This window comes from Penicillium daleae (assembly GCF_028827525.1).
Source record: "Penicillium daleae strain IBT 16125 chromosome Unknown utg000005l_segment0_segment0, whole genome shotgun sequence".
Lineage (NCBI taxonomy): Eukaryota > Fungi > Ascomycota > Eurotiomycetes > Eurotiales > Aspergillaceae > Penicillium > Penicillium daleae.
The window spans coordinates 3,537,416-3,553,927 of NW_026623153.1; the positions used below are offsets into that span (position 1 = coordinate 3,537,416).

Below are 16,512 nucleotides of genomic sequence, written 5' to 3' on the forward strand. Positions count from 1 at the left end.
TGAGCCATTATTTTCCCCGTCGCCCTCTCCAGTCTCCTCCCTCGTCCCCCGTCCCCCGATGGTCGCTGGCCCTCCCCAAGAGCGGGAAAAGTCCGGGGGAGGGATCTCCCCGGGACAAACTCCGTTCACGCCCGTGGCGATCAGATGTCAAATTACGACGAACGGAGAAACCACCCGCCTCCCGCAAATGTACTTGGTCCCCTGTCCTTCGGACAAGGTTATAGGCTATAGCGGATATGCATGTATATGTATAGATAGCACCTAGGAAATTTAAGTTGCTAATTCATCTTACCAACCGACACCAGGATCTTCCTTGTCCTGGCGCATATCAGCTGCAAGGCCTGGGGTAGATAGTCTAAGACGACCACCAGCCCAAATCAGCGACGGGCTTGTTCTAGAACTACAGCTGCGTCGAATAAGCAACGTTGCTTACGAACCGTAAAGCGAGAAATGTCCCATGTCGAGGAACTGTAGTTCTCATCTTCCAGCGGTATTCACCGGGTATACCCAAACAAGAACACGGAGAACAATCCCACGTCAGAGATGTGTGCGACATGATCGAACTCCTCCGCACTCATCGGGTACCTGGGATGGACCCGATAACCATGCTAACGGCCCTTGCACGATTCGTTATCAAAGCCCTCGCCCGGGCACGGCGCTATTGCCCGCGTGGTATGCGCGGCCGACACAATCTCATCTCAAAGGCCAGGCTAAACTGCCAGTCTCGAACCCCCCATCAGCACTGTATACCCGTTATTCTGGAACTCCGCACTGGGTACCTGCAGCGACAGACAAGTATAATGCTGGAACCGCATGCCACGATGGACATAAGATCTGTATACAATTACTACATTAGGAAATACACATATACACGTACTGGCGCCACGCCCACAATGGATCGGGAAACCGTAATATACAATGGTAAAGTAACGATCCGCCCGCTGGAGACAGAGACTTGGAGGAGTCTGGAGGAGCTCCAGCCACCGTCGCGAGACGATGGTCCGCGAAAACTCGCCAATACCTGGTGGAGCGTGGCAAAACGTTCTCGAAACCGCCTCCGACGGTCCAATCACGCTCTGTCTTCCCTTGCCAAGCCGCTGGAAGCGCCCCCGACACCGGCCATGGCCTTGGTGCTGGCGTCGGGGCTTTTCAGTACGACGGTGTATGATCGGTCACGATTAGTCGCGTGAAGGGTTGGAATTTTCAATGATTTCCTGTTTCGGATTGATTTCTGTGTGCGTTATCTTTGAAAAGGCTTTTTGGTGTTATCTGTTATATTATTTTTGTTTTACTCGGCTATGTAAAATTGGAAATAGCGCATCGAGCTGTATTCACTCTTTATCGAGCAGCTACGGGCGGGTACTAGAATAGCAGATCGGTCAGAAATCGATTCTCCAGCACTGGCAAGAAGGTTAGGCGTGCCCTGGGGAACAGGGATTCTCCAGGAAATCGACCAAGACCAAAAAAGTGGCGACAAGATCTGCCTTCCCCCGGCTTTTCTCGAGCAAATGGTCAAGCAGTCAAAAAAGTCGGGGGTTTTAGGAATGGGGCTGCGACTGGGTGGCTGAGGAGGGAGATGAATCTCCGATCTTCAGCCCTGTCGAAGAACACAATACGGAGTACATACTGTAGTTCGTACGGCTAGTTGTATACACACTTCACGATATTCATGATACATGATACTACAATATGCTATATCAAGTTGAATGCTCATGACAGTTCCATGCTCGAATATCCGACGTATACCCCCCTGTCTCTCGGTAGGTGTCTCCGAAGTAGCACAGCCCGGTACTATTTTCGTAGGACAGCCGCGACACAAGAATAGCAGCGAGTGAAACATGATTCACGGCGGGACCGTTAGTCATCGCAGCGAGTTTCAGCCGAGTCGAGACTGGGGCGCGCCGTGGAACAGGGCTTACGTTGATCCGACAGACCGACTAGCTAATCACATACTAGGTAGTTATATGGCTAACACAGGTCAGAACGAAGGAGGGAAAAGAGATACCACGTGCGCTGGTCAAACCGGTCAGATTTCCGAGTAGATTTAGAATCTTATGAACATTGATTTTTATCGTGAAATTCGACCCCCAGCAAAAACCTGTGGTCAAACCAAACGACGCGAAATGGAAATCGGACGGTCCCCAAAGGTCCGCGGCTGCGATCGACACTGCCCGAGTTTCTTATCACTACCCGCTGATTGGTGGAGAGCAGGTTTGACACACTGCGCTGACTAGAACTGATTTCCCCCCTCCAAACGAGGCGTTCGTACGGTACCTGAGTACGGAGTACTGTACGTCAGCGCTGTCTGTATGTAATACTGCCTTTCATGCCACGGAGTTTACCACCACACCCAACCTTGCGACCATCTTCAATTCCAGCTTATAGTCTTGCGCCCCACCGGTCATACTTTCTTGTTACACTGTCCATTCGAGGCATTTGCACCTCTCTCACCTGTTGCAAAGGTAATACTCGAACTCAAACACCCTCCAAAATGCCCCAGCGAAGCGTGGAAAGAGGGGCAGTTCCGTTTCCCAGGCACCGCTTTTAATTGCGGAATCGCTGATAACAGGAACAGCCTAACGATGTCATCTGACGCATGTTGGGCCCCTCCAGCGGCTATCATAAAAACCTCAACCTAGTGGCGGGTCAGACTCGACTGGGCCATGATAGTAGTGTCTCGTACTTCGTCTGGTAGTTTGTAGCAAGGATTGGTTCGGTCCACTAATCACACTGGAGTTTTTATTATGCGCATCTCGCGGGCTGGTAGGTAATAACTTTAAGGCAGGGTGGACTAGCCGACTACTGTAGTTTACCTCATGCCAGACAAAAGTACTGTACATATGATGGTTGTTCGCTTTTGGTATCTCAGAAACTCTAGCTGCTGCGATCGTCTTGTCTGGATCGTGTTCTTGAACATGCTGCAAGGGGCGACGTACATGAATTTGGTCGTCAAGACAAGCAACGTTTATCTGATGAACTGGTCGAGGCGATGATGAGGATGCTGATGATCCCATATGATGCCGTCGCCACCCGATGGTAGCAAGATCTACGGGGATCGAGCACAACAAATAAAGCCCTGAAGACTATAGACTACTCAACCTTCAATGGAAAATCGGCACGTTGCCTCTTCCCAGTTACGGAGAATAATGATGTGGTTGTAGGCTTGTATACCTACGTCATGGGTGATCAACGGGTTACTAGAGAGTTTGGGGCTGAGATTGACGACTGGAGGAACCAATTGGGGTATTTTGAATTTCATCATTTCATGGGTCGAAGATATACTACTGTACTGCTGGAGACAGCATCCTCGTCATCAACCCCTGCATTGCTCGACGGCTGCAAGCCGTCAAGGTCGCATATGACACGGTATGGCTGTGCGAACCATGCTGCAGGGTTGGAAAGACTGCCACAGACCAGCAAGAGAAGCATCCCACGATGAGTAGACGCAGTCAGGGGGATGAACGCTTTGTCATCTGTTTGATGGCTTCGGCCATGGATGTCGACTCTAGTGTAGCTGAATTTTCGTCAGCGTCGCGGGCACAATGTCTCCCAGCGTGCCGAGGCTCAGCACCGGCTACTCGCAGGTCCAGCCCAGCCCAGCAAGGACTGAGAACATAACGCATGGTCATGGAACTAGCAAGGATGTCTTGGTCTAGATTCAAGACATCCTCCAGTCCCCGAATTCTCGAATGGTCTGTCAGCCTCACCCGCTGCCGGCCCGCCGCCGCAGCCAGCGCAGGACCCACTCGACCAGGATCCCCAGGTCCTGTGAGATCTCCAAGACCCTGGCGATCTTCTCATGCATATCCTGCAGCTTTGACCCGGCAGTATCTGTCCCTTGCATCGCCGCGTCGCCGCCATCTCCGCTTTGCCCACTCAGCTCGGCCACGTCGACGACCGTAATACGTCCGTTGAGACCGACTTCGAAACATATGGATACTTGCACGGGCTCACGCACAGCCTTCTCGGCATTGTTGCTAGAGTCTGTAACGAGCAGCATCAGAGCCGGCGCTTGGCCGATTTGTGTACGCAGAGTCACGTCTACCTTGACGTCATCCAAATAATCTTCGTTGTGGAATGGAGAGGCATTGGAAGCGGCAGCTGTGAAGACGCTTGAGAAACCGTCGCCAAGGAGGGCACTCAATTTCTCCTCATTGGGGTCATCGTTACAGAGCCTGATGATATCACTTTGACCGGCAAAGGATAGCTCTTGGCTGGCAGGCACCGATGGACCGACCGATGGACCGACCGATGCCACTCTCGAAGGTTCTCGCTTTTTGTCCTTGCTTTTGGTGGACGAACCAGTGATTTTGCGTATCAGATTTGCCAACAAAGCATATTGGCGGAACACCTAATTCGGATTAGTATTTTGACGACAAGCTCAGATAAGCAGGCATACATACTGGGATAGTATTGGCGAGTTGCCGAGGGTGCGAGAATGGGAGGTCGCGGATGGTACGGCCAGCAACGGACTCAAACGCTTGGAAGGTGTAGTTATGATAGTTCGTACAGGCGCTGCCAGTCGAATCAAAGGCCTGTACCGACATTCGGCGCTTCCTCCGACCAGGCTGCGGTGTAGAATCCAATTGTGACCCTTCTGAGGTCAGAAGACTATCATAGGTAACCATCTTGAACTCTTGCGGTAGCTGCATTCCTAGATTGCGATAAATCTCGGATGCTGCAAGAATCGGAACTTCAAGCGGGGGGTCAAGCTTCGCAACGAAACGACGATTCGGAGGTGTCGATTCTAACATGCTAGAATCCAGAGCCATGGGATCAGGGTGGTTACCATGAGATAACCGCATAGTCTGGGGAGGGTCGAGCCAGTTCACTGTTTCCGGAGGGCCAACACCGGGTTCCGACTCGGTGTTTTGGGTGGTTGTAAAGACTCCGTTTCCCACCCATTCTTTTGATATGCGGAGGGATGGATATCCTTCTTCACATTCGACCATAACAGTCCATAACTTCTGCTGCTCGTCCAGCCCATTTTCAGTTTGATCTTGGGGTTGATCAACGGCCATCGCATCGGGTGAGACTTTCTGCTGCTTTGCGTCCAAGACTTTGGCCTGTTCAACCCAGTATTCTAGACCGAGACCGATTCGCGATCCCTTGTGCATACTTGGGCGCCCGATGACTCCAGCACAGAGGCGCTCGTACTCGCCGCCGTATTTTCCACCCTTTCCTTCCTCAGCCCAGATCCGTTTGAGGTTCTCTTCCAGGCCCTCCAAAGCTTCAAAACAATTGACCTCTTGACTGAGTTTGTCGAGCTTTGCGAGCCAGTGAAGATTTTCATGAAACCCTTGAAGAGACCTCCATTTCCCGTGCTCGACGTCCTCGAGCGGCTGTACAAGATTCCGTTTCAGGACCGCAGAAGCTTCATCTCGTCGTTCGCCCTCTGTAAACTCGGGGGTCGCATATCGTAAACTGACATTTTTGACAACATCGTGACCAGCGTAGAACTCGATTTCTAGGTCGACGAAATTCCCGGCGATGTTGATATCGTTGTCTTGCCAAATTGATTCGAATCCCTCTAGTCGGCTCACTCGTTCGATCCCTTCCCGAGACACGCCTTTGCCTGCAACACGCGCTCGAAGACACTGGACCACCTCCTGAATTCGGTGCTTCTGCTCCTCATCGCTATCACGCCCCACACCACCAAGCTTGATACCCTGCATGCCCAAAGTCTGGATATCATTCTCGTTCATGCTAGGTCCGACAAGGCCTTCGTGGACGACAGGCGAGGGGCTGATTCCAGTATAGCCACCGAGTGCGAGAAGTGCTGATGGGGAACTGAAGTTGACTGGATCGTCAACGGCGCTTGTCACGGCAAGTGGTGTGGCGTATTGATGTGAAGAAACGCTGAGGTGGGTTGCATGGCCAGTTCCTGAGGCCGTTGGAGTTCGTGTTGACGGTGATTTATGAGCGATTGATCGAAGGGGTGCGGAGGATGGGTGTGGAGAAGAAGTGAGATGAGTTGGCGTTGCGCCAGGTTTGGCTGATGGAGTTGCCATGGTCGGAGTAGCACAACAGAGACGGGGTAGTCAAATGCAAGTAAAAGTATCCAAAGCTTGAGTATACTTATAATCCCAGGGTGAAATGTGCAATTGAACCTGGGTATCCTTGGATGCGCAACAAATCAATCATGCGCAAGTGCCAGCTTCGGGAGCACTCCAGGCGAGGATGGGCAGGAAGTCTCGTGGATCGAGGATTGTCATTGAACCTCAGCTGCCTCGCTCAAAGCCAACCGTCACTAACACTTGCAATGGACAGGCGCAAAGCTGCCGGGAGATCGGAGAGCTGCCTTGAAGGTTGACTTCCTCCAAACAAAAGGCCTCCCACGTGAACGGTTTCTGGAGTGGTCCGCGCTCACCGCCTTCCTCGCCGCCTTGATCTGCACGATGACCGAATGACGGAGCTTCGGAGCTCGCGCGACCTCACTGAATCTCTATTCCAACTTTTCGAAGACTTTTGGTTTTTTGAAAGGCTGGAAAATGCTTGCGACCAGGTCAATTGGCCGACAGGCCTTGAACGTTCCCAGGTGGACACAGGCGCGCTTCGTGTCTTCACTAGAGGGCAACCCTCACATCGTATGCATCCCGATGTATCTAACACAATTCCTTTCTATGCTAATCATGAGGCAGTATGTGTTCCCTAGGGAAGGAACAACCAACTCTCATATTCTGTCACTCTTATCGTCCGAGCCCGTCAATCCAGATCTCGCCATTGGAGTCACCAACAAGCTACCGCCTACACCAGACTCACTCACGGAGAATCCCGAGTTCCTCAATATTCTCCAAGAAGTCTTCGCCAAGCATGCACATGAAGATCCAGAAGCACAGTCTCAAGCGCAGGTTATGGTGTCAACAGCTGGAGCGAATCTCTATACTGGCGGTGTCCTGATGGCGAACCAACGAGGGAATAGAAAGCGCATGGAAGCAGGTGACTCTAGCGGTGGAGCTAGCGGTCAAGGTGGTGCCGGCGGTGCTGGGAAAGGCGGCTGGATTCATATTTCGGACAGCAGACGACCCCCCGATTTTGGCAGAATTGCATGGTACGACACCTTTGTACTTGGCGAGGATAAGTCAATGGCTAATCTTTATACAGGCCAGAGGATATCTTCGGCAGTCTCGAGGTGGATGGGCATGGACAATTTGTTGGTGGCGACGGCAAATATCAAGCTAGTGGTATCGATAACATGACCCTCTGCTCTACGATATTTTAAGCTGACCGTATCCCTTACAGGCACTTACAGAATGGTCACTCGAGATGGAATGTAAGTTTGTGTCATGATCTGTTGAGAGACATTGTGACCGGGTTGAAGATTGCTAATCTGTGACCTACCTAGCTTGGGATTGACCCCTTTTCTCAGAGAAAAGCTTGTCCAGCGACTCCGGGAGCTTAACAAGCAATAAGCTGATTTCTCATACCCGCTTCCAGCGAAGCTTTCTGTACAATACTGTATTATTTGACTCTAATTCCAATGAATATTTTGATTTGTGGCCAGCAAAGCTTTGAATTATGCATGAGCCTCCGATCTTCCAATCCAATTGCAAGGTCCAGCCGCAATAGAACTCTTTGGTCAACGTCTAAGTGGTTGCCAAGTTGGGAGTGTACAGAGGCATATATTCGAGCTCCGGGTCCATATCCTCTTTGTGCAACATCCATTTAAATTACTACCTACCTAACTTCCTTACATTGGAGCACAATCTCGAATATCAGTACTTTATTCTGTTCATTTCTTGAAAAAATTCGTAATCCGTTGTGATCCGGCTGGTGGTTTGGACCCCACTGCCTTCTTCATCGGCGTATTGTGGGTTGCGCTACGCGTTTTGGATTTTTGCGGCGAGGGCGAGAGTGCGCGTTGATGCACCTTTTGTTTCTTGGTCTCATTATCAGGGCTCGCTGGTTCTGGCGCATGCTCTCTCTTCGTGCCGTGTGCAGCGATATCCTTCTTGTCTTCATCTCCTTCAGCCTTAATACCAGGCTCCTTCTTCGGGGACGCGTCTTTCGCCTTGGCATTAGCGAAAAAATTGGCAATGTTGCTCTTGTTCTCTTTGCTGTTGACTGGTATAATGAAGTCCGGCGAATTGTTGCCAACCTTGCCTACTTCCTTCGAAACGGGATAGCATTCGAGCTCGCCTTCGTAGGGTTTCAGAATGGACTGCAGTTCCTTTGACCAGGTCTTTCGGGTAGGATCGAGCCATGTTCGCATCTCTTCGCTTCCATAATCCAGGATAACAGGCATCCGATCATGGAGGAATTTCAAATAAGAATTAGATGAGGTAGTAATCACGGTGTACGTGTACAGCTTCTCATCCGAGTCTATGGGACAGAATTAGCCTCCAGCTGACTGGACACCTGCAGTTCGAGAGCAAGGATCTAGGAGAAAGAAGCAAATGTAACTATTTGGATCTCACCTTCATATTTCACGCAATCCCACAGTCCAGCAAAGCACATAAGGTCACCGTCCTTACGCCGGACGAAGTGCGGGACTTTCTCTTTACCCCCTGGTCCCTTCTTCAACCATTCGTAGAAGCCCTGACAGATCACAAGACATCTTTTGCGTTGCTTCATAGTCGTCCACATGCCGCGATTATCGATTAACGAGTCATCGCGACAATTGATCGTGCGCATCATAGAACCGTAGTCTGGCTGCCTCTTTGTCCAGAAAGGGATGAGGCCCCATTTCATGCTTTGAAGCTTGTATTTGGGATGGGCCCCCGATGAAGTGTCATTTTCTTTCTCTTTCTCCTCAATTTGAGTCTCTTGCTCGGGGACATTGTCATTCTGCTCTTGACCCTTTTCTGTGTCCCGCTCGGAGCGAGTCTGGTGGTCAGGGATGTCGGCACGGTAGATTGCGCCAAAGCTTCCCGGCGCAAAGTTGTATGTTTCACGGACATCGTCATCATCTGGAGCTTCATCTACTTGCATTCCTCGCTCTTGCAGCTGCTGTTGGATGTACGCCAAGCGCTGTGGATCATTGGTTAGTCGCGCCTTGGGCTATGGGGCAAGGCAGGATGAAAGCTGTAAGACTCACCACGCCCAAAGCGTAGCGTCCACACATGGTAGAGAGAATCAAATTGACCTAGAATGATTCTATCTTGAATGACACATTCCACCGCGTGCCATTAGGAGCTTTGTTCTGGAGGAGGATTACGAAGTGGGAGCAGTTGAGAGTTACAAATCGATCCCAGCGACGTCATTGGGCCAAGTCGGCCGCTGCGGAAAAACGGAGTGCGGCCAATTCCATCTTCATCAACTCCAACGACCGTCCGATAACTCTCCCCGCGAGCGATTAGCGCGTCCGTTGCTTGTCTAGTCTACGAAGCATTTCATTTGGTCAATTTGGTTGATCACAATTGCGTTAATGTTTCGCGCAGCCTCGCGGCGCGCCAGCGCCCAAGCTCAAAAGCTCGCCCCAGCACAGCGCCAGTCCTGGACACGGTCAATATACAGCAACAATGGTCGACCAACTTTGCGCCCACGATACAACAATACCAATGCTGATCTCTTCACCATTCCCCATACCCGCCACCTCACCGTGGCCCAGAAGATCCGTCTGAAATACCGCGAAGCATCCAAAGGCGTCTTCCGCAAGAATCCGATCTTGCTGCCCTTGGCCATTTTCTCCGTGGTCGGCGGTATCGCCGTCTTCGCATACGTTTCCTACGTGGAAGTCACTCGTGTCCAGCCTCAGTACCATAAGTTTCCCCAGCAAGTCGCCGACCAGCTTCGCACGGCGGTGTACTACACCGAGATCGACCTGAACCCGCCCAAGGCGCTGAAGGCATACAAGGAGGCACTCCGGATCGCTGTGGATATGGGTATGCATCCGTTCTCGGACGAAGTGCTGGGCATTAAGCTGCAGGTTGCGATGATGTTGGAAAAGTCTGGGCTGGTCAAGCCTGCAGTTGAGGTGCTGGAGCGGACGAAGACGGAGGCTTTGAACTGGATTGAGGAAGGTCGCAAAGCAGAGGCTGCAGCAGCGGATAAGTCTAAGACGGGACAAGCGCCCGTTAAAGCAAAAATATCTCCAGAAAATGTCCAGATCGATGGCCTGGAGGAGGCTGAGAAGCAAATGAAGGAGATGCGGGAGTTTGAGGCGAGGCAGCGTGACCGGGCCTTGAAGAAGGTTGTCGGTATGGAGATGAAGCTCGCCGAATTATACTCAAGCGAGTATATCCAGGATGAGAAGAAGGCCGAAGATGCGCAAGTCGCCGCCGTGGAACTATGCCTCAAAGAGATGCACCGCCGGCAATCGTTGGGCTTGCCTGTTGGAGGAGGGACAGCTGATGAAGGAGATAGCGAGGCATGGCTGAACATGACCGAGATTGCCACAGCACTCGCAGAGCTCGCAGACACTTACACCGCAAAGGGCCGCAGCGAGCTTGCCATGCCCTTGTACCTACGCGCGTTGGAAATGATCCGCGTTGCAGAGGGTGACTCGCCCTCTTGCAAGCAGGTTGTTCTGCTGAACAGCGTCGCCAGCGCCATGGCAGGACAGGCGCAGGTGCCAGCTAAGCCTCGTTCTGGAGAGAAGCAGACTGTCTCGCGGGAGCAGACTATCGATGCTGCCCGCCAATGGGCTCAGAAGGCTATTGATGTTGCGGCGCAAATTCAGTCGCCTGTGCGCAACGAGGAGTGCGATATGACGTGTGTGGCCGCAACGTATAACTTGGGTGAGATTGCGGAGCTACAGAACAAGCTGGACGTTGCTCAGCAGCGATATACAGAAGCGAAGTTTCTAGCACAAGGGTTGGGCTACGAGGAAGGGGTATCCATGGCTGGGGAAGCCCTGAAGAGGCTCGAATAATAAGCTTGACTGGGGATAGAGTGTTCGCACTTTGTACATTATGACCATGTAGAATCCTATCTCAATCTATATCTGCGGACATCCGATTTTGTAGATCATCTGCAGGGAGAGACAAAGTATACAAGTTCCACGAGAGGCTGGTTGATGTAATTCCGGGATAAATTCTAGGGTTCGGGCCCTGGATCAAAAGATCTTATTCCATTCCTAAGTAGACAAGCCAGTGGAAGTTGTCTGTGGCCGAAAGTTAATAGTGAAGTCTACAATGTACCGCTACAAAAATGACAGAACACAAGAGGCATCACACCAAATCTACGCAATAGCAACACGGGTGAAGAAAAAATAGGAAACATTTTGATGCCTTATGTGGTATTAGAACATCACATGCCGTCACAAGATTCCAGACATTCGATTATAATGGTGAATCAAGCTAGGCATGTCAGAAAACCTCCTAGGCCGAGGACTTCCCTCGACCACGAGGAGTGCTTCATTTGCTCGTGTGGCTCATACATCCCAAACCAAACCAATGCCCATCTTGTCTGGTTTTGAACTTTTTTTGATTCCCTTTGGCAATAGATCAAAAAGAGGCCTCCTCCCTTCTCCGCATTCGCTCACAACAAATCAACAACCCATTTACGCCCGCGACATAACACCCCAGGCACGGATCTTGTTGTCGGTGTAACCGGCGAACAGGGTCTGGCCGTCGGCGGACCAGGCGAGGGAGATACACTCGGGGTCGCGGCTCTTCTTGCCCTTCTCAACGTACTCAGGCTTGAGCTCATCAACCTTGCTCTTCTTCTCGAGGTCGAAGATGGTGATGGAGCTGCTGGTGGCAGCGCACAGCCAGTAGCGGTTGGGGGAGAAGACGAGAGCGTGGATCTCATCGCCGGCGTGGAGGGAGTAGAGGTGCTTGGACTCGTTCAGGTCCCAGAGCATGGTGGTACCGTCCTTGCCACCGGAGGCGCAGAGAGAGCCATCGGGGGAGATGGTGACGGTGTTGATGTAGCCGGTGTGACCGATGTGGTCGGTCTGCAGGCGGCAGGAAGCGAGCTCCCAAACCTAGATCGTGGAAGAGAATGTCAGCATGACTGAAACTCGTCCAAATCGATGTGTGATATTAAGTCAAGAAAATTTTTCCTTGTCTTCCTCAAACTCAAGACCAAAACAGGACATTGAATTTGGGATTTCCATCAGGCATTGGGTGAATGGTTGTCTCATAGCCGCCGAGGGCTCTGAAGTAGCAAATACGTAGAATATGCAAACATCATGTGGGGGGAGGAAAGGTGGAGGGGTTTTTGAGTCCGGAAAGTCGAGTTGGAGATAGAGCGTACCTTGACGAGCTTGTCCCAGCCAGCGGAGACGATGACGGGGTTCTGGGGGTTGGGGCTGAAGCGGACGCAGGAAACCCACTCGGTGTGGCCCTTCTCGGTGATGGTGAACTTGCAGTCACCGAGGGTGTTCCACAGCTTGATGGTGCGGTCACGGGAACCGGAGACGATCTGGCGGTTGTCGGCGGAGAACGAGACGGACAGAACATCGTTGGTGTGGCCGACGAAAGTACGGGTGGTGTTGCCGGTAGCGAGCTCCCAGAGGCGGAGAGACTTGTCCCAGGAGGCGGACAGAGCGTAGGCACCGTCGGAGGAGATCACCTATAATGCGAAAACAAAAGACCCGCGGTCAGCCAATGCGCTCCCAAACTGAATCCCGATCCTTCACAGTGGTGTCGTTGCCGTTCCACCTTCCAATGGAGTCTTCAATTTTCCTCGGCGTCATCGGGAGGAGAGATTCGAAAAGGACATACACAGTCGGAGACGATGTGGGAGTGGCCCTCCAGGCTGCGCTTGGGGTAGCCGTAAGCCTGCTCATCGCGGGTAAGGTTCCAGATGATCAGAGTCTTGTCGCGAGAGCCCGACAGCAGCATGTTGGGGCTAGAAGCCGAAGTCAAAAGTCAGATGGTGCATTCTCGTTGCGAAAAATTGGGAGCGGTTGGCCTCTTACTTCTCCAGAGAGGTGGCGAGGGAGGTAACCCAGCCATTGTGGCCCTCGAGGGTGCCGCGAAGAACCAGCTGCTCAGCCATGTTGGGAGTGAGACGATGAAGGAGAGGTTTGGCGGAGAAGGTCGTTGACGCTGGGGAGATAAAATCGCAGAGGGAGGAGGTTGGCCTGCGTGCCCGCTCAAGCCCTAAACCCGGTTGGCTGCCACCTTGTGTGGTTCCGCCGTGCCCTAACCATAAGCGAAGGTCATGTGATTGGATGACGGGTCCGATGGTCTTGTTTGTATACTTCGGGCCATTCAACATGGTATCATGGAATATTCTAAGATCTACAAAAGTCGGGGTGAATACAGGCTACATGTATTCCGTCTGGACTTGAGCCTAAGCCTTCAATATGCCGTCAAGCTTGACTGATCGTCATCCATTCGACAATAGCTCATCAGGGACAAAACATGTCCATAATTGGATGTAATGAAAAGAACGCCGACCTTGCTTCGAGTTCAAGTTTCTAAAGCATTGTTCGATTCACTAAAATCTATACTCGAGCAATGAGGTGAAAGGCTCATTCCACTATCTTTCAATGCAAATATCTCCATTCTTGTTGATACAATCCGTTGCAATCCAACAATCTATACACGGGCTTATATACTTCGCCCCTAAGAACTATATCATATCGTACACATCCCATCAACGTTCTATTCCACAAGATCCTCAACTAGTTGAAGATCTGCACATCAGGCATCCGGCCCAAACCACCTCCACCACCAGTCTTCTTATTCTTCGCAGACTCAAAGCCCGTCGCGCTCTTATCACGCACATGCTCCCTCAACAAGCGCAGCACCTCCGAGTCCGTCCACCGCGACGGCACAGGTCGATATGCCGCCTTGAATGCGCCAACGGTCTGCGCCCACTCGCCGCTCTTGGCGCCGGTGTTCATCCACGTCTCCGTGACGGTGTCCTCTTTGGGCCGTTGCGCGGCCTCGGGGACTTCCAAGGGCGGGTCCTGGGTTGCCCAGTAGTAGATGTCCCAGTCGTTCTCATCCAGGAAGCGGTCGTATTCTTGCAGCTGCACATGGCTCATGCTGCCTAGGTAGACATCGGCGAATGTTGAGAGGAGGAGATCGGATTCAAGGATACCGCGCTTGCGGCTTTGGTCTGTTGGATAATATTGTTAGCTTTTGTTCGTACAGGTTGAACATTGTGAAGCCAGATTTGGGTGAATTGGGGCGACGAACATAGTAGTCGGGCTCGCATGGTTGTAGTATCCTCGCCAGACCTCTTCAAGGGCTCAACCTTGAACGTAATGCCCTCCATCTCTCCCACCTCCAGGTCCGGCTTCTGAGGCCCCTGGTCCTGGCGACCGCCAGTGAAGTGCTCGAGCTTGCCAGTGTATGCGTCCTCGGGGCCCTTGAAGCGCAGACCGGTCGTGCCGAATGAACGGGTGACGGCCGAAGCCGAACGCGCGCTGAATGCTCCCGGAGCAGGCCGGAGGAGGCGGCTGATGATTCGCGGAGTGGACATTGTGATAACCGTATCCCCGATGCCTATATGGAAGATTCGAGTCTGGTGAAAGGCAAAATGAAGGGTTGATGAGCTTGTAAATTATCAATGCTGGCTTGACATCATCTGGAGAAACGACCCGAAAAAAGATACCCGAGGCCTGCATGACCCGATGTTTGCAGTGTTTGTTGGTCGGCCGCTCCACCAGATCGCTCGCAATTACACAGCGGCCTCCAGGCACTGCAGATGGAGGGTCCACCCAAGAGTATTGGGAGGTTCTTGCGCAGGAAGCAATCAATGATCAGGAATAAAAACGACTGTCAAGCTACTCAATGGTAGATACTGGTCTCTCGATTTCTGCGAGCCGGAGGCATAGTCTTTTTAGATCATGAATCTCCCGAGTAGTAAACAACAGTGCACTTTGGAACATAGAATGAACGATTAAACCTCCGCGGGAGCAGGGCATGTATTTTATATCATTGAGGTCATGACTATTGGAACAGAAATGCCTAAAGACAAGGGAGATGCCATAAACGGCCACCAAAAGCGCGAAACCCCCCATGCAGCAGCACCTCAAATCCAAGATCGAAGAAGGAAATCCAAATCATGTATGCAACCCGTCAGTCCCCTCACGCAAGCGAACATAGCAGAAAAAAACAACCGCTCCAAATTTTGCTCTAAATGAGGTGCTTAGACCGGAAGTAGGCCCGGAGGTAGACAACCTGCCAAGCACCCAGACCAACGAGCATACCCATCGTGCCGAACGCGAACCACTTCACACGCTCGTTGGTGCTTTCGTTGGTATCACGCAGACGCTGCTCACGCGCACGGAGGTAGTCCATCTCTGTAACGATATCGGCGACCATCTCCTCGATACGGCGGAGGTCGGTCTCGACGGGCTTGAGCTTCTCTTGAGCTTGAATGGAGGACCAGTCGCGGGCATCGGCGCCAATCTCGACATCGAGATCGATTTCGCGGGAGGGATTGGCGACGGCATCTATTCGGGGCAATTGCGTTAGTTATGATGCGGCGAGGACGGGTGTGTAAATATGGGCAACTCGCGTGCCGAGGGGAACTTACTGCGACCGACGAGCTGGTTGTCGAGACACACGTCGAACGCGGTGTCAGCAGTCGAAGTGAAAGCCTGGCGCACCTCGCCGACAATATCCCTGGGACGTCCGTGGTCATTGCCTATCGCATCCTTGATCTGCATCGCGCCGCCCGTTAGCCATCGTGTCCCACACATCACAAATTCACCCACCCTGCCCTCAACTTATAGAATTGATCCTCATCATTCCCCAAGAAAGATAGTACGTACGTGCATGTTGACCCGCTGGCCATCACCCTTCTGGCCGCTCACAATGGCCGTGACCACGACAAGCTGGTCCTTGGAGACAAAGTTGCGGATGCATCGCTCAGTCTTGCCCGAGGTGGCGGGGAGATCGAACTTGAGGGCGGAGGTGAGTTGCACCACGAGTAGGAAAAGAGCGAGGATCGACCTCATGGTGATTGGAGAGGAACCCATGGTTGTCGGGATGGTCGGTGGTAAACAGGAGAGCTGTTGATGCCAGCTGGTAAGGGGACTTGGCGGGATCAACAATGTTCCGGGCTCAGGCATACCCGCGAAGTATACGAGAGACCATACATGGATCGAGAATACTGTTCAATTTCGAGAAACTTGGTTGAAACAGATCACCTTTTGACGTCTGGATCATTATTTTGTTCCTTGTCTATATATTGACCAAATTCTGGACTGAAGACATTTGTTCAAAAATATCATGCGTCGATATGTTGCGGTATATTCCTAACCTCGACAGGGTGCAGACATGCGACAATAACCGACTGTGACAGCAGCCTGGTGATACAGCCGGTGCAGAAGGTCAAGAGGGAAATTTTGTTCAGGTCAACTGATAGTTATCTATTGAATGGGTAGATACTGTTTACTAGATAATCAGACAAGAAGAAATAATAATTTCCGAAGCATAAAAGGTTTAGATACAGGGCACACAAGCTCTTCAAACATGGTATCTCGCAAGTGTTCACAATAAGTAAAAGAGAATCAGAAACCAAAAGACATCCGTCAAAGTGAACCAGAAGTCAATCTCAAAAGAAGAGAATAATGAAAATGAGAATGAAGGAAAAAGTCCGTATTAGTCGTTCAGTCCTGCAGAGAGTAGAATATCATCCAGAGAAGGAGACACGGAGAGG

At 51.7% G+C, this 16,512-nt stretch overlaps 8 protein-coding genes across 8 annotated transcripts; 3 read left to right on the forward strand and 5 right to left on the reverse strand.

The window, feature by feature from the left end:
• Positions 1 to 554: 554 nt before the first annotated feature.
• Positions 555 to 1,190, forward strand: N7458_005458 (uncharacterized protein; the record flags this gene model as incomplete). Its single annotated transcript, XM_056908840.1, has 1 exon — positions 555 to 1,190. The coding sequence occupies one exon, from the start codon at positions 555 to 557 to the stop codon at positions 1,188 to 1,190; it is 636 nt and encodes a 211-aa protein (XP_056767458.1).
• A 2,513-nt stretch (positions 1,191 to 3,703) lies between these two features.
• Positions 3,704 to 6,011, reverse strand: N7458_005459 (RNA polymerase II mediator complex middle subunit MED1; the record flags this gene model as incomplete). Its single annotated transcript, XM_056908841.1, has 2 exons — positions 3,704 to 4,351; positions 4,404 to 6,011. 2 exons carry the CDS (start codon positions 6,009 to 6,011, stop codon positions 3,704 to 3,706), a joined length of 2,256 nt encoding a protein of 751 aa, XP_056767459.1.
• Positions 6,012 to 6,491: 480 nt separating this feature from the next.
• Positions 6,492 to 7,412, forward strand: N7458_005460 (uncharacterized protein; the record flags this gene model as incomplete). Its single annotated transcript, XM_056908842.1, has 5 exons — positions 6,492 to 6,587; positions 6,642 to 7,051; positions 7,105 to 7,184; positions 7,243 to 7,273; positions 7,346 to 7,412. The coding sequence occupies 5 exons, from the start codon at positions 6,492 to 6,494 to the stop codon at positions 7,410 to 7,412; spliced, it is 684 nt and encodes a 227-aa protein (XP_056767460.1).
• Positions 7,413 to 7,732: 320 nt separating this feature from the next.
• On the reverse strand, positions 7,733 to 9,064 carry N7458_005461 (SOS response-associated peptidase; the record flags this gene model as incomplete). Its single annotated transcript, XM_056908843.1, has 3 exons — positions 7,733 to 8,322; positions 8,418 to 8,970; positions 9,038 to 9,064. The coding sequence occupies 3 exons, from the start codon at positions 9,062 to 9,064 to the stop codon at positions 7,733 to 7,735; spliced, it is 1,170 nt and encodes a 389-aa protein (XP_056767461.1).
• Positions 9,065 to 9,367: 303 nt separating this feature from the next.
• Positions 9,368 to 10,813, forward strand: N7458_005462 (TPR domain protein; the record flags this gene model as incomplete). The annotated part of the gene is made up of 1 exon (XM_056908844.1): positions 9,368 to 10,813. One exon carries the CDS (start codon positions 9,368 to 9,370, stop codon positions 10,811 to 10,813), a length of 1,446 nt encoding a protein of 481 aa, XP_056767462.1.
• Positions 10,814 to 11,443: 630 nt separating this feature from the next.
• cpcB (40S ribosomal protein RACK1) lies at positions 11,444 to 12,888 on the reverse strand (the record flags this gene model as incomplete). The annotated part of the gene is made up of 4 exons (XM_056908845.1): positions 11,444 to 11,869; positions 12,142 to 12,459; positions 12,612 to 12,738; positions 12,809 to 12,888. The coding sequence occupies 4 exons, from the start codon at positions 12,886 to 12,888 to the stop codon at positions 11,444 to 11,446; spliced, it is 951 nt and encodes a 316-aa protein (XP_056767463.1).
• Positions 12,889 to 13,519: 631 nt separating this feature from the next.
• N7458_005464 (succinate dehydrogenase assembly factor 2) lies at positions 13,520 to 14,325 on the reverse strand (the record flags this gene model as incomplete). Its single annotated transcript, XM_056908846.1, has 2 exons — positions 13,520 to 13,959; positions 14,040 to 14,325. 2 exons carry the CDS (start codon positions 14,323 to 14,325, stop codon positions 13,520 to 13,522), a joined length of 726 nt encoding a protein of 241 aa, XP_056767464.1.
• Positions 14,326 to 14,981: 656 nt separating this feature from the next.
• Positions 14,982 to 15,829, reverse strand: N7458_005465 (p24 family protein; the record flags this gene model as incomplete). Its single annotated transcript, XM_056908847.1, has 3 exons — positions 14,982 to 15,301; positions 15,385 to 15,511; positions 15,623 to 15,829. 3 exons carry the CDS (start codon positions 15,827 to 15,829, stop codon positions 14,982 to 14,984), a joined length of 654 nt encoding a protein of 217 aa, XP_056767465.1.
• Between the last annotated feature and the right edge of the window lie 683 nt (positions 15,830 to 16,512).